At 41.4% G+C, this 25528-nt stretch overlaps 1 protein-coding gene across 1 annotated transcript; it reads right to left on the reverse strand.

Annotated features, from left to right (window-relative positions):
- Positions 1-1064: 1064 nt before the first annotated feature.
- On the reverse strand, positions 1065-3925 carry LOC116819472 (transcription cofactor HES-6-like). Its single transcript, XM_032771230.2, has 4 exons — positions 3704-3925; positions 3452-3538; positions 3267-3348; positions 1065-3024 (listed from the first exon to the last, which is right to left on the reverse strand). Exons 1-4 carry the CDS (start codon positions 3785-3787, stop codon positions 2579-2581), a joined length of 699 nt encoding a protein of 232 aa, XP_032627121.1. The 5' UTR covers positions 3788-3925; the 3' UTR covers positions 1065-2578.
- Between the last annotated feature and the right edge of the window lie 21603 nt (positions 3926-25528).

A 25528-nucleotide genomic window follows, 5' to 3' on the forward strand; every position in this document is an offset into this window, starting at 1 on the left:
GGATTTGCACTTTGCTTTCACAGGGGCATCAGAAGAGCCCTAACCAAGAGTCTTTCATCTCAGGGAAATGAAACTAAGCTGAGCTGCCCCTGCACTTCCCACAGACTCTGAAGCACTTCCCCTGCTGCCTGGGAATCTCTCCACAAGCTGTACACTGGGGAGGAGCTTGACAACAACCATTGCCAGAGCAGCTTGTTGGATGTGTGTGACTGATGGCGAAAATGGTCTGAGACAGATGAACGCACAGGACTTCACCAGAAGTGTCTCGTGATGACTTAAATCTCTAAGCTCAGGCAAGTGCATGCAACCTAAGCTCAATTATGTCTTATGCTTGGTTTAAGCTGCAGGGGGCACTATGCACACCACTTCACTGCCTTAGAGGAGATTAACTTTCTGTCTTCCCTTTCCTACTCGTGAGGAGAAATATTAGGGCAGGTCTCCCTTTCTGTACCCTGCTGGCTGGTGATTCCTGGCCTAGGGCTTTAAAATGCTGAACATTTTTGTTGGTGATGGAAACAGCCTGTGGTTTTACCTTGTCCTTGAGAGAATTTTATAAGTAAACTGTTTGCTAGAGGGTAAAAGTAGGGCCAAATGTTTTTAATGTTGCAGGATAATACACATCTTTTAGGGGTGTCACTATAAAGCATTAGTATCAGTATTGGTGAGCAGAGACTGAGAAAAAAATTTCAAAATGAATGTATTACTGGAAGGCAATGGCCTTTTTTTTTTTTTTTTTTTTAAGTAAATCTGGGATTGCATTCACTCTGCAAAATGCCAATTTCCAGGAGATGTCATTTTGTGCTTTGGATGTTACTTTCAGTTAAACTGTCCATGCCACTGCTTCCATTTACACATCAAAACACCACCCTCCCTCCCTAAAGCAGAAAGGTCTTTACAGGCAGTACTCTCACCTCCCTTTGAGGAGCATTGCCCTTCTTGCTAGTTCAAAGGCAGGCGAGAATTTTAGCACAACTGGGGAAAACAAACAACTCTGTACCAGCTGTGAATGAAACACCCACATCAGATAATTTAAAGAAAGTTACAAAGCAGAGGTCTACCAATAATTTAGGTATCTGATTTTATTGTTCGATAGGGTTGTTAACAAAGGAAAGTTACATGTCTTAGTCCCCATGTATTTATTTTGCTTCCTCTCCTAGCTGGTTCTATGCTCAAATACCTCCATGTACTAAGGAAGCAACTTCACAATACTTTTCCTGTTACAATGACAGCTCTGTGAAAGGTAATATCACAGCATAAATAGCCTATATCTTCCAAAAATAGGAACACTGAAGTGTATCACCTTGTATACAGGAAGGTTGATGCTCCAAAGGTCACTGGAAGTATTTCCTTTTTGAAGAAAATTTTCAAATCTATTTCACACACTTCTTTTCAACACCCATCATTCCTCAGCAGAAAAAATGTACAGGTAAAGTTAAGCCACAAGTAAAGCATCTGCCTAGTACTTAAATTATAACTACAGCTTTACAAAAAGAGACTTACTTGGGGAAATCAAGTTAAGAGTAGTTTCTTTAGAATGGCATTCATGTAACCATGCCCAGGAATTTTAGTGTTCTGAAGTCAACCTACAACACAACTACACTGCTCCCTTCAATATCCTAAGCATCTTTCAATATTAAACAAAAGAAACATTCAAATTCCAATACTTGAGCTAACAATGCTTAGTACAAGAATTAAGTGCTAAATTACCAGCATTGTGTCCAAAACAGATACAAATTTGTTAATAGCAAACAACATGAAACTGGATTTTTAATGTTAAAGTGGTTAGAAGTGTATCACACTCCAAAATACATGCAATCATTTGTGAATTCAATATTTTTTTATTAAGATTAAAAATAAAACATTTGACACCTAATATACATAAAGTCACAATAAACTCAGATGTGCTAAAAGCAAAATGTGCATAAAACACTTGTTTCTAAAAGACACCCTGCCACCAATATTTTAAATGTTTGTCTAATTCCAACCGATCTCTAGTTTACTCTTCCTTCACTGAAGGCAAGATTCTAGACCACTAAATAATAAAGATACTAGCCACACCAATCCCTTTCAGGGATCTTTACTATCACTATAACACTTAAAATTGTGCATGCACGCTTAAGTCATATACCTCTCATTGAGTTAACCACCAAGATATAAAATGCACAAGGGCTTTTTCTTAATAGAAAAAGGGAGTGATATTTGGGCCATTTATAAGGGCCAAGAGAAAGAGACAAGGCTGTGAAATACTGCTGTGCATCCACCAAAGAGCTTTGCTACAAAAAAATCCCCTTTCCTCCCTCCCCACCCTCACACCCCAAACTCTCCTAAACAATCCAAAAGTTACAAAACATCTCACACACAAATAGATGAAATGTTAACACATTTATCAATTAACCTGTCAGGGTCTGACAGTGTAAGAGTGCCATCTATGCAGTCCTGAAATACAGTAACGTTAGACACACAAATGCACCATCTGAAAGCCCCACTGTCCATTCCAATGGCTGTAAAGAGAACACAGTGCTCACGTATTCTCCCATTATTAGGTAGATCTTTGTTGATTCCTTTGCAGTTTCTTTATTTACCAAGGTCTCCACACAGATTTGGAAAAGCTAGGAGAAGGCACATTGTGTGTCCTGGAACTGTCCAGTCCAGCTGGGGAGGCCAGGCTTTGCTCAGCCTCTGTCTCTTCCAGATCAGAGCAGGTCTCTTCACTGGAGGAAGGGGAAAGAAGAGCTGAAGTGGGACTAGTCAGGCTTGGAGCAGCAGGAGACACCCCCGTTGGTTGAGAGAGCCCCTCACTGCCAGGCCAGGGGGCGATGGAGGGTTCTGACAAAACATCCGCGATCAAGTCCTGGAAACTGCCTTCGTTCAGAGGCATGGACTCCAGCAGGTGGTTCAGCAGCTCCGCAGCAACAGTGGAATCAATCCCCGGGCAGCTGGAGACGAAGGTATGGACTTCGTGCATGCACTGAATGTACCCGGCTGCAAACCGCTCGCTGGCCTCCCGGTTCAGCTTGTCACTTTCTGCAGCAGCAGCACCCATAAGGAAACACACATAGCTAGAGTCAAAGGGGTGAGCCCCTTCCGTCCCCCCAACACCCTCAAAGCGGTCTGGGCCCGCTCAGCCCCCCCTTCTCTGGCGCTGCCAACCCCTCCCCCTTCACAGCACGGCTGGCACGTCACTTCTCGGGATACTGCAGCCCCATCATTAGAGGGATGCTGCTTCTCCTCTCCCCCCAGCATCTCCCGTGCCCGAGGGGACTCACCGAGGGACCGGCTCTGCAACACGCCCTGCACCCGCTTCACGGTCAGCTCCAGCACCTCGGCGTTCTCCATCTTCGCCTGAAACTGCCCGCGGGGCGCGGCGATAGAGGACAGCGATCAGCCCCGCGCCAGGGACCCCCAGCGCCAGGGTGGCGCCCCCACCCCCACGCCCTTGCCGCAGCCTTACCTCCGTGTCGGCCAGGATGAGCCGCAGCTCCTGCAGGCTCTCGTTAATGCGCGCTCGCCGCTTCTTCTCCACCAGCGGCTTCCTGGCCTGGGGAAGGAGAAGGGGAAACACACATTGCACCGACCGTCGCATGCCCCATGCAGGCCAGGCGCGGCTCCATTGCACCGACCGCCCGGAGGGGAGGGGATCCTGCAGTCCCTACCCCCCCTCCTTCCGGGGGCCCTACCTGGGGCCCCTCCGCGCCCGGCTCACCTTCCTGTCCCCCCCTCTCGCGTCACAGAAATCCTCCTCCTCCCGGCTGGGCCGGCTCTTGCTGGGCCGAGAGGACGGGGCCATGGCAAAGCGCGGCGCAGACACCACGGGCTGGGGGAGGGGCGCAGGAGGCAGTGGAGGCAGCAGCTGGCAAGCGGAACACTGGGGCGGCCTTCTGCACCAGCCAGCTCTCGGGCGTGCCCACTGCGCTCTCCCCCGCCCCCTCCCGGCGCCACCACGGCCCAGCCTTACTTATAGCCTCTGATTTGCATGTCAATGAGCCCATTGGTCACGGCGAGCCGGGAAAAGCCGCTGCGTTGGGCGAACTGACCAATGAGAGATGGGCGCTTTGTCTGTGCTGGAGCCGTCTAAGCCTACACCAGTGCAGCGGGAGGGGGGCGAGAGTGCAGGGTAGGCGACGATGCTCCAGGCTGGATGGTGTTGGTTGGGGTCCTCCTCTGCCTGGTTTTTTTTGTGTTTTTTTTTGTCTCGTGTGTACTGGGACTCACTCAGCCGTGTTTGTCTCCATCTACTGGGAACACACAGAGTCGAGCTGTACCCAGGATGGGGTTCAATCTCAACTCTAGCGGAGTGGGGCTGGGCTGTAATCCGTGCCCAGGTTCCAAGGGAGGCTCAGACATGGGAGAAGGGATGGGAACACTGGTGCCAATTCACATGGGTTTTTGGGGTAGGGAGGGGTGCAATTTTCATTTCCCACCCCCCATCTACAGGGACCTTGGGTCTCCCTGGGCCAGGGATTCTTCCCTCTCTTACCTGAACAGTGCATGAGCTGGTGCTGCCAGGAGTCAAGTTTTAGTAACAACAGGAAGTCTGGTGGCACCTTAAAGACTAACATTTGTTTGGGCATAAGCTTTCATGGGCATCACTTCTTCAGATGCATGGAGAAGTTCTTAGTAGACTCCCCTGTGCTCCACCCAGCAGGAACAGACTTCCCATGCTCCAGGTTACAACACCCTTTGGCCCTGATGCTCATCTGTCTGGATAGAGCAGAGGGTGACTGGGCCACATCTGAGTGTTGATGTGACCTCGTGCCCCAGGCTGCAATGCTGCTTGCTGAAATTTGCCCCACCCACCATTCCATCTGGATAGAAAGATGACCTAGTCAACTCAATGGCAATGGCACCATGCAGCTCCAGCAATACTCCAGACCAGTCCAGTAGCAGCTGTACTGATTTAGTTTGGGACCACTGTTTAAAATGGTTGGGCTGTGGGGGGTCTTCCCAGGTCTGCAGTCTATGGAACCTCGAACAAATGCAAAAATGGGGGGGGACAGGGAGGGGCATTACTTCCCCATCTCTGGTACTTGGCACCATTAGATGGGAAATGTAGAAAGTAGGACAGTGACAAGTTTATGTGCACTACTTTCCAATGTATACCTTTTGGACAGTGTAGTATCTATGATATTTGTTACACTCACTGCTTCACATATGTATGCTAATACTTGATGATCTAGTCTAAATAAAAGTAAAACATGTTTTGTTGTTGTTGTTTTTGTTTCTTTGGAGGACTGACTTCTGTCTTGAAATATTTATATGTAATGCCCAAATAAGACAGTCTCTAAGGGCAGAATTCAAAACTTCCTATTTAAATAGGAGAAGTTGAATAATTTCACAAGAGAAAAGATGAGATTTCAAAGGCCCCCCTTATTACATTTCTTTCCTTTGAGGTATCTCTGGAGAAGGGGCAGCCTGCAGGAGTTATAGAGGAGACAAAGTAAATAGCAAAGAAAACATTTTTTTTCTGTATAGTGTCAAATATGCACAAGTTAAAGCCATGTGTTCAGCAAATTCTGAGGAACATGGACATATGTTCTGAAATTCTACTTTCCTCTTCATTTTGGGAAAATTAAGAAAAGTAATAAAAAAAGCTCTAAATCTTTGATTCTTTTATCTGTTTATTGGGGAAACAAGGAATGGTCAATAAAATACCACAGTACAATCCCTGTGAAAGACCAAAACACAGTTTATAATACTGTTACTGCAGATTATTGGTCTATTATTTATAAGGGTTTTTACTATCCTTGGCATTAACATAAAATTTCAGAGTCCCATAAAAGACTTTCCACTGTTATCAGCAAATCTTCCAGGATATACTATGAACGTCTAACAGTTATTATTGTCTAGAATTCATGTTACATTCGCAAAGGCACTCAGTTAAATTGCTCCCCTTTAAAACACCCATTTCAATTTTCATAATCCTACAAACAAAAACAAACAAACAACAAAACAGAGGAAATATCTTTCACTGTCTTTATCAGATACTATGAAACAATTTCCATTTATTTTATTGGTATTTGTACTTTACAGTCTATTATAAATCTTTCTCACAATTGTTTTTTAACAGTATGCATGTTATTAAAGGCATAGGAAGAAGTAAGGGGTCTATTGTAACCAACAATGTGGGCATGAAGAAGGCAACTTATATGTAAGCAGGAAAGCAGACACAAATATTTGGAGCAAAAAGCCCTGGGTCCAGTCCTGAAGTCGTTACTTAGTCTAAACTCCCATTGAAGTCAAGGATTCAGGAGTAGGCCCTCATCATGATCTAATATTATGAGAGATCTGAATATTTCCATAAAATCATACACGAATTTTAAATGTTGCAAGGCCATGTTCTGCTAAATAATTCAAATATTTAAAAGAAATTAGCATGAACCAGTATGTGCGTGCTTCAAAAATCAGACTGATCATCAAGATAAAAGATGAAACCCTATAAAGAATCACGATCTCATGCATTTACAACATGATGAAAACTTCCTCCCTTCCTTGTTGTATTTTGTTGCCTCTTCTGTTCCTTAACCTAAAGAATGAAATAGTCTGGCTTTGTGAATGTAACTTGATGCTGATGACAGTTGGCAGCTGCAGTCCCCTCAACAGACTGAATCAAATAAAAGCATTAGGTCTTGTCCCCAAGGAGAGCGACAGGTGTTCGCTCTCCCTTCTTTGTTTCCTTCTTTTTTTCCTTGTTGGTGATGTATGTCATATTTTGACTAGCCAAGAAAATGAGATGCATGTCCTGTGTGTGTAATCAACATCATAGCCGGGCACAGATAGACAAATACATAGATGTATGCAAGTATATGTATCCGCCTGCCTCTGTGTACTTGCACTGCATAACCCTCTTCATTTCTGCTCTGGACTACTAGTGTTTTCTTGCCATAAACAACCCCTACAGTGCATTTTTAGTGTTTTCATGCTACTTTCATTGTTGAGTTCATGAATGCTGCTAGCACATGCTATTTTTGTAAGCATGCCAATAGAGGAATGAGTGCTCATACAGTGCATGGCATATACACTCCCTTTGAGAAAGGCGTAGCTGTAGATAATGCCGTGAGTACCCACTAACATTTCTCACTTGCATCCCTGATCACTTTTTCTTTGTGGCTGTGTTTATTATAAGCACTCACTTGTTTCCTGCAGGGAGACATATGTTCATACTTGTGTGTGTTTGTGTATGCATATGACTCTTCCTTATATTGGTCATCATTCATGTTAACTTGTCCCATATAGTCCTACTCATTGAAAAAGAACATGATCACTCCTAAGCAGTGTTGTTGTAGCCGTGTTGGTCCCAGGATATTAGCCAAGATGAGTGAGGTAATATCTTTTATTGGACCAACGTATTTTGTGAGAGAGACAAACTTTCATGCTTATGTAGATCTGTTCCATCTTGTATTTAGTGATGACACTCTAAATAAGTTTCACAGTCCTGAAGAAGAGCTTGGTGTAATCTCCAAAGCTCATCTCTCTGATCAATAGAAGTTGGTGCAATAAAAGATATTACCTCACCCACCTTGTCTCAGTGAATCTGACCAAGCACGATCATAATTACATCTAATGACAATGATACTTCAAGACCACTTTTCATCTTCAAAATGCTTTATCAACATTAATGCTCACAATAGCCATATAACATAGGAATTATTCACATTTCACACATATGGAAATTGAGGCCATAAGGTTAAGTAATCTGCTCATGGCCATAAGCAGAAGTCGGTATCAGTTTAAGAGCTCCTGGTTCCAGATGTACAGTTAGGCCACTCTCTTTCTCAAGTTGTAGTTCACAACAGATTTTTTTAATGTGTGTATTTTTATGAGTATATTTATTTTTGTTCTACTTCTACTCAACTCCCATCTTCCTCTACCAATGCAAATCAGGCTTTGCCAAAGTGCTCAGAATAGGCCTAATTGACTCCAGGTGGAGCAGATTTAGGCCAGTTCTGAGCACTTGGGAAAATCTCATCTGAATCATTTATGAGAACCTAGGTGCACATCAGGCTAAATCAATCCTTGCTGCAGTTTCACTCTACAGCATGCACTCACATGCATTGAGTTCAAACAGGATTAATCTTATTTTGACACAATTAGTCCAGAGTATTCACAAATGTCATTTTGAGCCAGGACAGTCAGTTTATGCTTATAAACACAGCTGACCGGCAATTTTGTAGTACTTTCCATTTTAGTCATATTTAACATAATAGGAAAAAAGTAATCAGCAGGGAGGAATGACACAAAATAACCATGGCTACAAATTATGGTAAAGTAATTAATTACTACAATTTCCCTGTGTAGATTTTAATTTTGATACAAAGTGAGCAAGGTGTAGTAAATAGAAGAAATGTATAAATCATATAGTCTAAAGCGTTTGAATTGTAATAAATAAGGAATCCAAAAGGACACTACAAGCAGGTTTTTCTCTTGACAACATTTAGCTTTTTTAACATTTGTATTCTGCTATATTAAAATATTATCTGATTGTTTCACCTATCACTTATTTCAGTGAAGTTATACCTGATTTACATCACTGTGAGAGCAGTCTCAGACCCCAACTTTGTCAGTACAAATAATTTATGGTCTGTTTCTACTTTCATTTAAACTGGCGTAATTCAGAAATCACTCCAATGAAGTCAACAGAGTTACACTGACATAAAACCAGCATGAAACCAAAATCAGGCCCTTAGTGCTGATCTATGAAACTAATCTGAAAAATTCCTAGCTAATGGGATGCTGCATGTCTGAAGGATCACCAAAGAAACTCCTGAATTCTACTCTTGATTCTGACGCAGACTTCTGCTTCTGCCTTTGGCAAGCCACTTTACCTCTCAGTTTTGCCTTCTGCAAAATGGGGATGGGATAGCACTAACCTTACTTGTAGGGCTGCTGTGATACTCAACTAATCTGGAAATGAGTTTTATAATGAAAAACACTGAAAAAGTGCTGAGTATAATTTCTCATTTGTCTCCCATCTGCACATTTAGGAGCAATGAGAAATAGCAAGTTTAGAGTGAAAGTCTGATTTCCAGGGTGCTTGAGAATCAAGAAACCTAAGATAGACAAGTGAGACAGATTTTTTTGTAATACCTCTGTCATGCTTTCCACAATTGCAGCAGCACACAAATTTTGCATGTCCAGCTAATTGGAAGTTGCACCCCAGAGGACCAGAAAAGCTGTGGAGAAAAGGAGGGAAGATAACTGTAATGCATAAGAAAAATCAAGGTGTCAGGAAGACACCAGCAAAGTCTGACGAGAAGATGTAAAAACTAAAGCCATGCAAGACAAACCAAAAAACATGGAGAGAGATTTGTTTAATCTATTTCTGATTTATGGCCTGGTCCAGAGCCATTGAAGTTGATGGGGGGGTCTTACTTTGACTTCAGTGCACTTTAGATCAGGGCCTTCGTGACATCCATTTATCTACATCCAATAGGCGTGGAAATCCTAATGATATCAATGGAGGTTCCATGCTTGGAATGATTGTAAATGAGCCAATCTGAAATCTTTTAAGACCCTCAATACAATTGATAATAGTTTAATATTACCGTAAATTTTAATTTAATTTTACAGTTGACTTGAACTGATGACAATATTGCATTGAAGTGGCACCTTTTCTGGAGTGGGGCCTTCTGTGACCCCTAAGAAAAGTTACAGGTAAGACAATAGCTGTACCAGCTGACAAATGCTGGAGCTGACTTTGCTGTACATTAAATATGTATGTTAGAGAAATACAAGAGTATTACTGTACCTGTCAGATGGTACAACATGGAAGTTTTTGCAGGATACCTGCTTCTCCCATAGGGAAAATGTGACATTCTTGTGCTACTTTAAATGGTAGAACAATTAACATCAGGTAGAACTATTCAAGACAACCTCATACATTTGAATGTGCGCATCGACTGGAATCAAATGGAAGAAGACACTCTCAACACCACTTCTAACTCCTTTCTCATAGATTGGAAATTCTGGATGAAGTTATAGTACAAAGTCCATTTATTACCCATCAAAACTCTTTGCAGGCTGTTTAATACACCAGATATTACAGTTGATGGATGGATGGCTAAGTTTACAAGCTTACCACGTCTCTCTCCCAGATGGAATGTCAGATCTTCCCAAAAGCATGGAATTATCACTTACTAGAGGTTGTAGCCCACAAAGATGTAAACCTTAATAGTACGGCAGTTAATGGACAAGCTCCTTGTAACTGAGACAGGCTGTGTTTTGGGAGCAGTTTTAGCTGCAAAGCTGCATGTGCATTTTTATACAAATTCAAACACAACTACTTATACAGAATATACCTGTAAATAAAATATATAATTTTTGTTTTCAATTCTTTTAAAATGTATTGTAGTTAATGGACCCTGGCATCAAGACACCTTTATGTAAGGCTCATCCTACTGCCATTGTCATGGAGCTAATGGTATCCATACTACAAACTAAGAGGTAAAGATAAGTGAGAGCTCATGGAGAAGTCCATGATTCCATTGGACACCCACAAGTCCTGTGTACAGTTTTAGGCATGAGGTTCAGTTGAAGGAGCTCTAACCACTGGAAAAGTGTTTGCCTGATATTAATGCACCTTTTGAGGCTTGGATGGGCCACAGTCTGAACCTTCAGGGAATAACCAAAATTCTTCATTAATAATAGCAGCATAGTACAGGGCAAAGCATTGATGCATGTAAACTCCTCAGGAGGTAGTTTTTTTAATAGGTTGCAACACTGCAAAATCCAGTGGTTTTTGGAAGCAAGTGTTGTGCAGTCAAATAGGTGTTAAGGCATGTCACTGTTATGAATATGACTAGCACAGGTTAGTAACATTAATGGCGGACAGTGTAAATTGTGGTAAATGTTAAGTTGATGCTCAGTTGCTCCCTTGATATCATCTTACTGTCACTCAGTTTACCCTTATGCTAACAAGTAAAAACTGTGCAGGTGGTATAGATTCCAGACCTTTCACCTCTGGCATTTGGCATTTAAAGTATGGCTGCCAACACAAATGAAATGAGCCTATGGCGTCAGCCTCATTTCCACTGAAGATTAGTCCAAATCATTTACCATGGAGCAGCCTAAGAACATGGAATAACAGAGGGTTGTAGGGTATGAAAAATGTTCATTAGAAGAGCTGTATGGAGAAGCTTACAGTCCCTGCCAGGCTGATACTTGGGTCTTTCTACTGCTATCAGTCTCTCCAGTTTCAGCAGTGTGAACATTTAACCCGAACTAATATAATCAGAATAAATTTCCCTGCTTTCCATTCAGCTACTCTTTGAGTTTTGTCCATTTGTTTCTACAGACCGGATTGGCTGAGTGTTTTGTGTGTGGGCTGTGCAGTTCTCTGAGCCATTCAAAGCCACAAAGGTTGTCCCACTCATCTCATTTGCTAGGATACAGTTTTAGCAGCAATCACTGTGTTCACCAGATGATACACAGAAGCCTCAATAATGTGTGGCATTCAAAAGACTGTCATATATAATATTTGTTGTTGATCAGAGATTAGTTTTATCAAAAAATGTCAGAACAATCCTTATTCTCTGGCATTTCATAGGTACATCTGACGTTATTAAAAAAACAGCAAAAGCCTTAAATACAGCAGGAAATGATAGTGCCTGAGCACTCGGAGAAAGTAACTTAGCACAGGGGTTCTCAACCTTTTCTTTCTGAGGCTCCCCAACATGCTATAAAAATTCCACGGCCCAGCTCTGCCACAATAACTGTTTTCTGCATATAAAAGCCAGGGCTGGTGTTAGGGGATATCAAGGAGGGCAATTGCCCAGGGCCCCACACCATAGGGGGCAACGCAAAGCTAAGTTGCTCAGGCTTTGGCTTCAGCCCCTGGTGGCAGGGCTTGGGGCCTTGGGCTGCAGTCCCACATGGCGGGACTTTGGCTTTCTGCCCTGGGCCCTAGTGAGCCTAATGCCAGCCATGCTTGGCAGACCCCCTGAAACCTGTCCACAGATCCCCAGGGGGCCCCAGACCTCTTATTCAGAACCACTGACTTAGCATACTACAACTATGTTTTAAGCTCTAACCTTCATCAAAAAGTGCCTGTTTGGGATCTTGGAATCCTACAGAAACTTTTGTTAAGCCAGTCATGTTCCATTGGTTGTCATTTGCCAATGTGCACAAAAAAAGGGGAGAAAGTGGAAAGCAGAAGGAAGGGGGTGATGTGATTGAACAGCACCTGAGGAATTGTGAAGGTGATAATGGTGTTTAGGAAGCTGCTGGATGGAATGCTGAGGCCAAATGTTCCAAGTGACGTTCAGTTGCAGGAACAGTTTATTCTGTTTGTGCGATCTTCCCAGTATATAGCTTCATAATATTTACGGTTAGTACTTGATTGGTGAAATATGTGATTACCTTTTACTTAATTACGGCAACACTTGTCTCTTTATCATCCCAGACAAATTCATTGAATTGAAATTAAGGAGGAAGTGGTTTAAAAAACTTTTGTGCAAAGCTAGATTCTCCTTTTTTCTTATCAAAAGAGACCCAGTTAACTGAGACTCACCAGCACCCAGAGGCAGCTCGATTTGGCTGAGTGAGGAGATGAGACAAGGGATCAATATCCCTCAAGCACTCATACCAGACAGTTATTCCAACCCACTTGCACAATCTGTGATTGAAAAGGTCACTATGGGTAGCATTTTCAGAAGGGTTCAAGTAGCCAGATTTTGAAAAGAGCTCGGTATGTCACTACTGAGCTTTTATTTTATTTTTTTAAAATTTGACTGTAAGTGTCACAATGGGAGCTGCTGGGTGCTGAATACTTTGGTCCTTTGGTGCCTTAATGGGAATTTAAGCTCTTCTGACAATCTGATTCCAGTTGTGGGTGCAGAGCACTTGAAAATCTGGCTCAATGTCTCATCTCCACCCCCTTCACAATATGGCAGTTGGACCCATCTCCCTGCAAACGCAGATCAGAATAGGATTTTGCTTTCACTAATGCATGCTGTTACACAAGCCTGCAGATATTTCACTCTAGCAGCACTTAACCAGTTGGTTAACAAAGACAATGGTAGTCTGGGCCAGGACTCTGTCTGCAAGGGCTAGTTAATCTAATTCATCTATTGATTTTTGAGCTCACTTATTGCTATATTGTTGCGTGATCTGTAAATTATTTCCACTTTGGGGAGGGTAAATAATAAGCTAAGATTTCTTTTTTCATGCTGTGGATCATCCAAGATGTCAGTTTAACCCCTTTTCCAGTGTACTATCCGATGGAAATACAGATTACCTGGCAATTGATTATTTTTAGGCTTTGCATGTGTGGAATGCCAGATTCCTTCTGAGCTAGCAAAGTATGAATTAGTAGCAACTATGTACCCTGGTATGTCTGCCAGTATATTGTCAAAGGTTTCCTTGAGATCTCCTAGACCTAGATATTTGGAGACCTCTACCAGACACAGTAATCCCGGTTTGGAGAGAAACCAATGTTGCAGTTTAGTTAGGGCAATGTGGTGTGATTGTGAGAAGGTCATTTAAGTCCTCTATAAAGGAGTTGAAATTGAGGAACTCTGGACAGCCTGAGATTGTAGAGGTTGGAAATTCATTTTAGCCCAAACCTGGCCTAATTGTAGAAAATACACCTATAGTTCAGGCTTTCCATTAACAGCAGGTATTGACATTTCCCTTAGGAATTAGTCTTGGAGGGAGTTATCTTGATACTGTGGAAGAAATGGAGGAGGTCCTCTCTTTTTGGTTGGGGAAACGTTTCTTCTGGGGTAAAATATGTGAAGTATAGATAGGTCTGTGTCTGTAATAACAATTATTTCTTCCAAATGAAAACTTTAATACCCAGTTAAGGCACAACCCAGTCACACAAACCTGTAAGAGCAAAAAAATACAAAGAAGTCTCTGTCAGGGACTTTTTTGTTATGTTAGTAAGTGCTAACCACAATGGGGTCCTGCTTCATGATTGGGATCACCTGGCACTACTGCGATGCAAATAAATAATAAAGTTAATGGGTAACTTGTAACTATGATTAATATTTGTCACTGACAGACTCTGAACTTCTATGAGGAAGTCCCCTTCCATCTCTAACAGATAAAGAAACAGTACAAACAGCACTGTAATTTAACTCACACTGTCATGCTAAACCCTATGACCTCGAACTTGGCCTACCAACACATGCCAGATCACATACTTAGTCAATGCACAGATGTTATCATTGTTGAGGTCATAATTAAGGTTTGGTATAATATTGTGAGTTAAATTACTATAACTCTTCTTTTTCTGCTTGTGACTTAAAATATGGTCTTTGAAATATATTATAAATTGAATAACTTGACAGTGTTTATAAACAAACAGTATTTTTAAAATAAACCCTTACATATAGCATATTTAGTCTTCAGATTTGGCTTGATTTTAAATCTTAATGAGATCTACTAAACAAGCCAGGCTTGAAGGTAATGCATGCAAATTGTACAAAATAATATCCATGCCTAATGGCACAGTGCTAATGAAATATCACTGTTCAATACTGCATGTGTTTTTAATCATCTCACAAACAATAGGAAAAATTCTGTTGTTTTCTCCCGGGTAGATCTGTAAAGCCTGCATTGAATTTATAGTATTCAAATTGATAGAGAGAGGCTTGTCCTCTGCAAACTGTGGCAGATTCAGCATTTAAGTGGCAGTTAGATTCTTTTACACTCATTTGGTAAGACTCCCTTAGATTTCCTTACACTTACACATTTCCTTATTTCACTTTTAACAGTAGAAAAATATGCCCAGCCAGAGCACTAAGCTGCTAATTTAAAATACCACTGATGCCAGTATAGACTGCCAATTAATATTACCTAAATATTAAAGAACAACTTTCACACTAATAACTGCCCCCACTCTCAGTGCCTGAGAAAAAGATGGCTTTACAATATGACTGATGTTTATCAAATCATTTAGATCTACTTACACTCAGAGAGTGATTGAATGTAAGGGGGGCTAAGCTGGTAAAAAGCTGGAGGCTAAGCATGCTGAAGAACTAGAAGGTGTAAAATAGATTAGGGAATGGCCTATTTTAATTTACTCCACCTTCCTGCTGGTTGCTTTTCTTGTTATGCTTCTTGCTTTTGGCCTTTTGGCATGTAAGTCATACCAGCTTTGCCTATTAGACGAGGATTCAGAGGTCCAAGCTCAGAAGTGATGTGTAAATTAGATGTTGGTAAAATGGATGAGAGTTTCTATGCAAGCCAACCTAAGAAAGTCCAGAGAGAGGAATGTATATGTACCACACCTATTGGGGTGCATGTATCTTGTTGGGGAGGTGGAGTTGGGAATGAGGTATATTATAATTTCTAGTTTGCATAATTCTAGTTTGCATAGATTCATCTCTGAGGCCTGCTCACAATTTTTCAAATGGACATATTGCACTTTGAGTCAAAAACTACCCCATATGTAATGTGAGATGATGAAGAATATTAGCTGACTTACGACTGTTGCATACCATCATTTGATATTATCACAGCTCTAATGTGTGGTGGTGGTTGTCAGCTACAGAGGAGATGGGAACAAAGGATTTTCCACTGCGTCTCCTTAGGTCTGACAACCTGCCCTTGCAAGTAGCCAACATCTGTTATTTCAGGAGGCGAGGGGAAGAAATATAATGCATATATTTAGTTGCTATATGGAGGTGGGGAGAATGCCTATGGGTCTCAGAAAGGAAATTGGCTTATGTTCTGAATGCAGAGACTTGAAAAATATCCCACATTATATCTGGAATGTTAGATCTCAGGTGCTCAGCATCTCTCACGGCCACATCCTGCTGTGTATTCAGTGCAATCAGCTGATCATACCAAATAGGAAAACTTTCTTTAGCATTCAGACATACTGACATGTCATGCATACTGGAGGGACTGTTCTCTGGATCCATGGCAATGTGATAGTTATGAACACATGGCCCTTATTATTGTTTGCTATTTGATGATGTTATTGCAACACTAAAGTTGGATGCCTCTGCTCCAGTCTAGAAGCAATTCTTCCTCTTTTGTTAGTCGATTTGTCAGCCTTTGTCTGATCTCCATCCCATCAGTTCTTTCCACATTTCTGGAAAGGGTCATTGCATTACAACTTCATTCACACCTCCACACATATGATGTAATTGATGAATTCCAGTCTGGCTTCAAGAAGGAGCCCTTTTGAAGATTTGCAATGATCTCTTGCTGCAGGCGGGTTCAGGCATATGTTCTATATTAGTGCTCCTTAATCTGTCTGCTGGTTTTGACACCGTAGACTATGGTGTCTTTTTGCAATATTTAGAGCAGATGGTGTGGCTGTCTGGAGTTGCTCTAGCTTGATTCGAATCATAGCTGCTAATTTGCTAGTTACACATTCCATTCCTCTAAACACTTTTCTGTCTGCTGCAGGACTCTGTTACAGGAGTCTTGCATTTTAGTGCCCATATACTCCATGTACTCCATCTTGCTTGAATAATTTGCTGGTATGGACTGATTTATCATTGCTAAGCTGATGACACTCACCCCTAGCTTTTCTGGGAGGTTTCTCTACCTCCTTTTGTACATTTCCCACTGTCCACCTCAGAAACAGTGTCTCCAGCCAAGGAGGGAATTGGACATAAGAACATAAAAATGGCCATATTGGGTCAGACCTATGGTGCATCTAGCTCAGTGTCCTGTCTTCCAACAGTGGCTGATGCCAGATACTTCAAAGGGAATGAACAAAATAGGTCAATTATCAAGTAATCCATCCCCTGTCGCCCGATCTCAGCATCTGACAGTCAGAGTTTTAGGGACACCCAGAGCATGGGGTCGCATCTCTGACCATCTTGGCCAATAGCCATTGATAGACCTATCTTCCATGAACGTATCTAATTCTTTTTTGAATTCACTATAGTTTTGTCCTTCACAACATCCCCTGGCAACGAGTTCTACAGGTTGACTGTGTGCCGTATGAAGAAGTACTTCCTTTTGTTTATTTTAAACTTGATGCCTATTAATTTCATTGGATGACCCCTGACTCTTGTGTTATGTGAAGGGGTAAATAACACTTCCTTATTCACTTTCTCCGCACCATTCATGATTTTATAGACCGTTATCATACCACTGCTTTGTCGTCTCTTTTCCAAGCTGAATAGATACCTCTATTCATGTATACCTTTGTGGTGCAGCGAAGTCCTCAGTGATTATCTTAAAGGGTCTGGTGATGGTTGATGCACGGTATTCCAAGCTCCTGCCATACTGAGGAGAAATAAGGGACTGAATTCAGATCTCCCCTGAATTCAGATCCTATCCTTTATAACTATGTAATACAGACTATGTTGGTACTATTGTGCTATCTTACTGAAGTTCAGCGCTGATCATCAAATAATTTTCTGAGTGTGAATCCTTGCTAAGAGACTCAGTTTTTGTTAGCTCCCTTTGTTTATTTGTGGAGTTGCCTTTCCAGCTGTTAGGTTTTACAGCAGTCCCATTTATTTCTGAGACTGCATTAAAAATGTAGGTAGTATCTTGATCCCGTTCTCTGATTTGAAAGTTTACATTAGCCAAACCCTTCTTTTATGATCTGAAAAAATCACTAAACTTTGGCCCATGCTCCACTGTCTGATATAGAAATGTCATCCCCAAGTATTAAACCAGTAGACTTTATGATTGTACACTCATCTGTGTGTTAATACACTTTTAGAGACCAACGGTTCTCCATAGTATATGAAGGACAAGTATACCCTGTCACAACGTATTTTAACAGTGTAGTGCCACAAATAGTAGCAGTGCAATATATAAATAAAAAGGTAGCTCATTAGAACTCTAATGGGCTGCAGGTTCATATGTAACAGCTAACACAGAGGGAAGTTAGGCAACTGCAGTAAGTGATAAAAACATTCAGTGAAAATTGTATATTATCCAAAAGGGACCAGATTTTTATCTCATTGATACCAGTGTAAATCTAGAATTATGTCGTTAATTCAAATGGGTTTTTTCTGGATTTATTCTGGTGTAAATCAGAGCAGAATCTGGCCCTAGAGGTCTTCTTCACTGAATCTATACCAAATATTGTGAAGTTTAATTCATGAGGGACAAGTTGAATTCTGAGACTGATGCTCCTAAAATCAGGGTAAATTGGGAGTAACTTCACTGAAGTCAACGGAGCGTCACTGGTGTGAGCAGAGAACCAAGTCCAGTTCTAAACCAGGTTGAGAATAGCAGTGAGTGAAAGTTGTTGCTGAATGTTCTTCAGTAACCTGAGTAAATGCTTAGCTTGTTGTCTGGAGATCATTTTACAGATAGGGCAACTGAGGCAGAAGACCAGTGGCATAGGTTGGAACAAAACACAGTTCTCCTGACCCCATCCATTGGATTACACGGCCTACCAAACGAGTTGGAATTCTTAGACCAAAAGACAAGGTTCCATGTCACAAGACCACTGTAACCCCAGACAGTGCCCTTGTCTGCAGTCTCAGCAGACAGACAAGTATTGAATAGGCATTGAGGCTGATTTTACCCTCTAACTCTTCTAAGTGGTCCTTCCAGATCTGGGTTGTGCCTGTTCTGTAGATAAAAAGGAATTCTGTTCCCAGGGATTTCAATCCAACATACGTGAGTAGTACATTCACTATGCATTTTTGAGAGACTAAAAGATAAATAAGATCCAAGCTTTCTTTATAAACATATTATTTTAATATTGGGAATTAGTACAAATGACTTGAGTTTTGTTTTCATAGTTTATATGGTCACTGGTAGAGTTATGCAAATAACCCATTTGTTTGGTTTGGTGGCAGAAATATATATAATATATGTGTGTGTTCTGGGTTGACCTGAAATGAAAACATTTGTGTATGTGTGTGTGTGTGTGAGAGAGAGAGAAAGAAAGAGAGAGAGAGAGAGAGAGATGAATAAGTTGCAAAGAATTAGTTTGAGGTCAAATGAAATGTTTTGTTTACCCAAAATTTTGTTTAATTTTCAAGGCTTTTTTTTTTCATTTACAACAAAAAATAACTTTCAATTGAAAAGTTGAAATGTTTAATTTAGAAAATGTCAAAATGAAGTATCTTGACTCAGAATTTTATTCTTTGTTCTTACTGAAACAATTTGGCAATTTTAACAAAAATTCTCGTAATGTTTTGATTAATCCAAATCCAAATTTTTGGTGGAAAAATTTTTTTTGTACAAATATTTTTTTGCCCAATGGTAGTCACCTATACTCAGGGATAAAAATCCATCTTCTATCAAATAGCTGGAAATACTGTAGTTAATTTGTCTATATTTGTACAGATTTATATAATTCACTTCCAAAGTGATTTAAGCTAAACTGAATTAAGGCCATTTTACTTCTGAATGAGAGGATACGCTCAAGTTTAATGCAAATTTAATCAATCTACTTTAAAGTCATACCTTTAGTTAATTTGGATTAATTTTCCTTAGTGTCCCCATGTAGACGAGCACTAAAACTACAGCTATTTTAGAATTAGATTTTAGGAAGTTTATTCATATGCCCACTATATCTGCATTTTCTCATTATCAAGGTAGTCATATACTTTCTATCATTACATTTGCTGCCTGTAATTCACCATACAAGCGATAGCACTATAAGAAAAGCCAACAGCCAATATTATTAAGCTTTGACGTCGGAGCATTTGGCACTTGACATTACTCTTGTTAAGGCTCAGCCATTCCTACACTGAGGCTGTAGATCTAGCAGCTGTTTTTTGGATGTCTTTGTTCAGTTCTCACATTCTCCTTTTTAATTTTTCATCTTCCTTTCTCCTGTACCATCTGTCAATAAAAATTATGTACTTGTACCTTCACCCATCACCACTGTTGCTGCTACACTTAAAAGTAAGAGCCTGTTCCATTGGAAGGGTCTGTTTCTTTTCCCATTGAAATCAATGGGAGATTTGCCATTAGTGCCAATGGCCCAGATTATGAAATCCTTGCTTCAATGAATAATAATTTACCACATGATCAGTCCTACTGAATTCAGTGGGATTACATATGGACTCAAGTGTGATTAAGGGTGAGTGGCAGAATCTGACCACAGAGGAACAGGATTGGATCCTTACCTCTGTTCACAGTTGCTCTTAATTGTCTTGAAATATATACAAGTGCCCTTGAAAATAACTCTCATGATGATGATTTCTAAGCACAGGAATTACTTTGGTGATTTTTACCTTTACACTGAATTCAAAATTATGAAGGAGAGAGAGAAAATTACCAGTCAGACAATAAATTAAAAACACAGGAATGAAAAATTATGTGTTTTTTTTTAAATCTAAGATTATTTCAGATAGTCTTCTCTATTCTGCCCTGGCAGGGAGGCAGAATGAATGAGATTGTTGGTATTTTCCATCTATAACATGTATTGAATAATTAATTATTATTTCTATTAAAGACTGCCACAATGTGCTGGGCATTGAACAAACACATAGTGAGAGACAGTCCTTGGTCCAAAGAGTTTACAATCAATAAGACAGATGAAAGGTGGGAGAGAGAAAAGAGGTGCAGAGAAGTGAAGTGATATGTCCAAGGTCATAGAGCAGATGAGTGGTAGATCTAGGAGTAGAATCTAGGTCTCCTGGGTCCCAATCAAGTGCACTATCCACTAGATCACACTGCTTTTCTTGAGAACAGTAAATGAAACAGTAAAACTACAGTTGTATTCTCCATGTCTGTGAGTCCCCCCCTTCTTTAGATTTTAAAATACAAAAAGGTACCTGTACACAAGCTGTATGTACTCTGACAATTAGTCATAATTCACAATCCATATAGAAATACCACCCACCAAAGTTGTCTATAAAATTTTTCTTCAGTCTAAAATTTGGCTTAACTCAGCTGTTTTGTTGATGTTGCAATCATTTCATTAAAATAAATTTGGCGGGAGTTTGCTTGTTAGTGTGTCCAGGAGATAATCTTGGTGTGATTTCAGGACTTTGTTTTGCTCTAGCAAATAAAATATACTAGTCTTTAAGAAAAAGTTAGATGCAGCCCTTTGGAAGAAAGCATGTATAAGAGGAAATGTTTTTGTATCCTCACAATGAAGCTCATGTAGGCAGGCTGCTACTATTTATTAAAATCCGAGCATGTCAACTTCTTCTTCACATGGCAGTTTCTTCTTGAAGCATAGCGGATGTATCAAATGTTTGTCCTAGCAGCCCAGACATCATATGTTTTATTATACTTCCTATATTTACCTTCCAAGTCATCTCAGATGCGTGAAGCATACTGCAGCTGTTGCAGTGTGATGTAATATAAATATAAAGCAGGTGTTAACTAGCATCCTGTATCTCATATGTCAAATATAGTTATAATAGATTACTGTTATTTAGTGACTTAGATCAGGCCACAGTGTATTTTTGCAGATATTATGGTCATATAAATGTAGATTGCCATACAGTGATGTTTTACTGCAAGTCACTCTCAGTACTACAGATGAGCCCAACCTGAAGAAAATTGGGATCTGCATCCAGACTTTAAACATCCTAAGTTAAGATTTTAAAGCAATCTAGGAACTTTGGACACATCTTCCATTAACTTTAAGATGTCTTTGGGGAAGTTCTATGGCTGGTGTTGTACAGGAGATCAATCGCTATGTGATCATAATTGTCCCTTCTGGCTTTGGAATCTATCAATCTATAAATCCTGTAGGTTGCTTTGAAACTCTCCACCTGGGCTATTTGGAGTTGTTTCGATCAGGTCGATCTTTAAATTGAGCACAAATCGTAGGAACCTTACCTAGTTCATGGTAATATTTTGATCTTCTGTCCTCACTGATCCTAACACATGCATTGATTGATCAGTCACTGAAACATATCAATAAACAAGTGTGTTTGTGAAAGGTGGTGACCGTAAATGGAAACAATCCTGTGCTCCCACCCGCCATAACTTGCTATGCTGCTGTTCTCACTAAGAGGCTCTTTGTTTCTGACATCTCAGTGCAAAGCTCCATTTATTTAAGAGCAGTTAATAAATCCATTTGAAAGAGAGTAGGGTTTTGTGAAGAATGAATCTGCACTGATTACCAGATCAAAATCCCAAATCCCCTGAATTTTGAGGGTGGGGAGTTTTAAAAATTCATACCAGCTCTGGAACTCAATTTTGTTAATGGTCAGTATTGGCCAGATTTTTAAAGAAGCTCAGCAGGCTCGGGACACCTTGACTGCTGCACTCTTCTGAAAAAATTGGCCATAAGTGTCATAGTGGCATCTGCTGTGTTCTGAGCACTGGAAATTGGCTTCGCTTGTGGACACTGAGCCTTTGGGGATCTGGCCTTGTCTATCATGGGCTGAACCAAAAACCCACATCAGAACACCCTGAACTGTGAGTGAGTATGTGCTAAATTCCTATCTAAATCCAAACTCCACAGGTTGGGCTCATCTCTGGTTTAGGAAGGGCCAAGCCTTTAGTTCCTTACTCATTCCTTAGTCCTTCCTCACTCAGGTTAAGTCTCATTTATCCAGTACCATTTTATCCAGACCTGACACAGTGCTGGCTGAGTCAGGTGTGGGTAAAAACTGAAGGCAAAGCTTTAAGAGGAAAAGGAATGGGCTGTTTGTGAAAACTTCTCCCCAGTTATTCCATTAGCTGTGCTTTTATAGCCCTGCAGAACAGGTGCCAGCAGTTGAACTCCATAGATCTCCAGGGCCATCTGTACAGAGGCCCCCCCATCTGCATGCTGCAGTCTCTCTTCCCTTTCTATAAGGCTGCACTGACAGGATTCCTGCAGTCGTTATCTACCTCACAGACCTTCCCTGTAGAAGGGAGACCATGGAATCTAAATACAGGTCCTGGACATATTACGTCCCCTCTTTGAACTCCTGGGGGATGGAAGAGCTGGGACAAAGCATGCTGCCCTAGTCCTTGCCTACTCAGTCCTTGCCAACCTACCCCTCCTCACCCACAGATCTCCAGAGCTACAGAAAGGTGGCAGTAAGAGCTCCCTTTCTCTCCCCTCAGGGGCCAAGAGGCATCTATGGCTTCAATAGCAGGTGCAGCCCATACCATATTTTTATAGGGGGGGAGGAGAGAGTGGAAAGAGTTCAGAAGCTGAGAGGATTTTGTTCCCTTCTTCCTCCCGGTGGAAAAAATGGTTTGTCTCTTCCCTCCCTCTTTCCTTGCCCCCCACCCCCAGGCTTGGGGGAGAGGGGAGGAGCCACTAGATCAGTCTTCCAGCCACACCTGGAAGATGGGGGTGGATGAAAGGCCCCTGGAAATGGCCCTTCCCCCCTGAGACCTGGGCAAGAGGGTATGAAGAACCTCCATGATTGCCAGAGGACCAGAGATGCTTTGGGGACAAGATGCGGGGTGGGAGTGATATGAGATTGAGGAAGCAGAACATTAATTGGTTTGGGGATGGAACACAGGATTAATTTAAGGCTGGAGGGTTGCAAAGTTGATATTTGGGGCTGGGGCACAAAAATAATTGGTGTCCGGCTGATAGCGCCATATAGGGCCTCTGTTGCTTAGTGTAGGAAAATGGCTAAATGAGCCAGGCCTTGTGTGTATTTCAGTTATGTGACAGCTTGGGGCATCTTAGTTAACATACAGTTCAGTTTTTGAGTGTGGGGGCAATCAAGTGCTGTTGTCCCTGTTGGGAAGTGAAGGGACAAGGGATTGACACCAAATGTGCTGGAGTCACCCTGACCAAGATCACAATCAGGCACAATTAGGTAAGACCGGGGTGGGGGAACACTCCTACCTACTGCTAGGAACCTCTCTCAGGGTAAGGGCTCTGTTAGGGTCTTAGGTACCACTGACCCCTTTCTAAAGAGCTGAGATAGCTACAAAACGGTGCGTGTGTGCAAAGCTGAGTGGGCTTTGAGGGGATGGGTAGTGCAGAGGGGCTGTCCATAAATTATTTAATGCATGAGGGAATGGGTGACTCCTCAATTTTGCATGTTTGTTTCATTGTTACAAGAGGTGATGCATCTTGAAAATCGCCAACAAATGTATTATGTAATTTATGGACAGCCCCAGAGCTGAGATGGCAAGGGCTAAAGCCAAAGAGAGCAGCAGCCCTCCTAAGAACCTTAGGCATGGGCCTCCCCAGCCAGCAGTCAAAACTGAAATCACTGCAGCTGGGTCAGGAGGTAGAGGCCCCCAGCGCATCCCAGTCAGCACTGACCTACCTGCCAGAATCCTTGGGCCTCCACCCACCCAGGACTACAAACTGAGTGAGGAGTTGGGGAGAGGGAAGTAGCTAGAACATATCAGTTTGCGGAGGACTGAGGTTGTGATTGTAAAGGGGTGGGAATCTTATTAACTGCTAGCTTTCCCAAGTCCATGCTGTTGTCCCTCATTTCCCCCAATAACGCTATCTCTATTTTAACCCCCTGGTCTCAGTGCTTGTGAGTGGGGCAGGTTTGCCATCAAAGGTGCTCAGGCTGGTACATAGTTTCCAAGGTCTCTGCGTGGGGGATTAAGCTGGTGGGACTCCTACAAAATTTAAGCCCAGCCCTTTTTGCAGCCAGCAATACCTGGAAGAAGGCTTGTGTATAGAACATGAATTGCCCAGCTGTTACTAGTGTTCCCTGCGAAGTCTCCCCATCTCTGACCCTGGTTCTTGCTGAGCAGAGTGACACACAGAGGGTCTTTAATATCCTAGTTGAATTACAATCCACACTTGCAGCTGTGTGTCAGTGGAACTTAGCAGTTTTTTCAGTTCTTACTCCTGCCAACCCAGCCTATTAGCAGAAGAGCTCTGCGGGGGGCTGGAGATCCAGCCATATTAGTGCAATAACATGCTCTGTAGGTTCCTAAAACAATGTAGTGGTGAGATTAAGAAGTGGCCATATTAAGGCTTTAGTTCCCTTCTCTTGTAAATATGTTAGTAAGGAATTCTGCAAGAAGGAATGGTCTTGCCAAACTGGAATCAGCTGTACTTGCAGAAGCATTTTGTCTGTCTGTTTCAGTTGCATCAGCACTAGAAGGGTTTTGCTGTATAACTATCCCAACAAAACTGAAAGCATAGACAAGGTTTGAAAGGAAGCAAGTCATTGGGCCAAACTCAGGCAGAACTGTGCCTGCTTACATGAGGGCTGAGCTTAGTCCATCAGCATTAAGTGATGACTGCCCACAGAGAAGCCTAAGAGGGTGCTCAGCTGCAAAAGATTTCCGGTCAGAAGGTCTTGGGGCTGTATTATCTTTGAGGAGTAAATGATGCCCATGGAAGTGGTCAGAGACATTTTTGTCAAAACATGTTTTTGACAGAAAATGCCATTTTTTTGTCTAAACTGAATGGTTGAGAAAAACATATCAATTGTGACAATTTCATTTAGGGAGAAAAATAAAGCGTTCAGATGATGGTTCAGCATTTTCAGAATGGAATGGTTTGATTTTTCTTTTCAAAATGACCCTTCAAAACAGCATTACTTGTTTTTAGGGAAGAAACAATTTTTCAGAGTTGAAAAAGGTTGAAATCGGAATGAAATGTTTCAGCTTTATTGAAAAGAGGCTTTTCAGTTGGTGCAAAAAGATTATTTTTGAATTGTGTTTGAAAATTTAAAAAAAGTGCAGGAAATTACAAAAATTCTTTTGCTTTGGAAATTTTTTCAAAATCATAATTTCCCATGAAATAGAAAATCTG

Source organism: Chelonoidis abingdonii, chromosome 8 (genome assembly GCF_003597395.2).
Source record: "Chelonoidis abingdonii isolate Lonesome George chromosome 8, CheloAbing_2.0, whole genome shotgun sequence".
Taxonomy (NCBI): domain Eukaryota; kingdom Metazoa; phylum Chordata; order Testudines; family Testudinidae; genus Chelonoidis; species Chelonoidis abingdonii.

Excerpts from the sequence above, each read along its gene's own strand:
- LOC116819472 (XM_032771230.2), bottom strand. The coding sequence starts at position 3,787 with ATGGCCCCGTCCTCTCGGCCCAGCAAGAGCCGGCCCAGCCGGGAGGAG. Across the intron at positions 3,349-3,451 it reads TCATCCTGGCCGACACGGAG|TTTCAGGCGAAGATGGAGAA; the intron begins GTAAGGCTGCGG and ends CCCCGCGGGCAG. Across the intron at positions 3,025-3,266 it reads GTTGCAGAGCCGGTCCCTCG|AAAGTGACAAGCTGAACCGG; the intron begins GTGAGTCCCCTC and ends CTGCTGCTGCAG.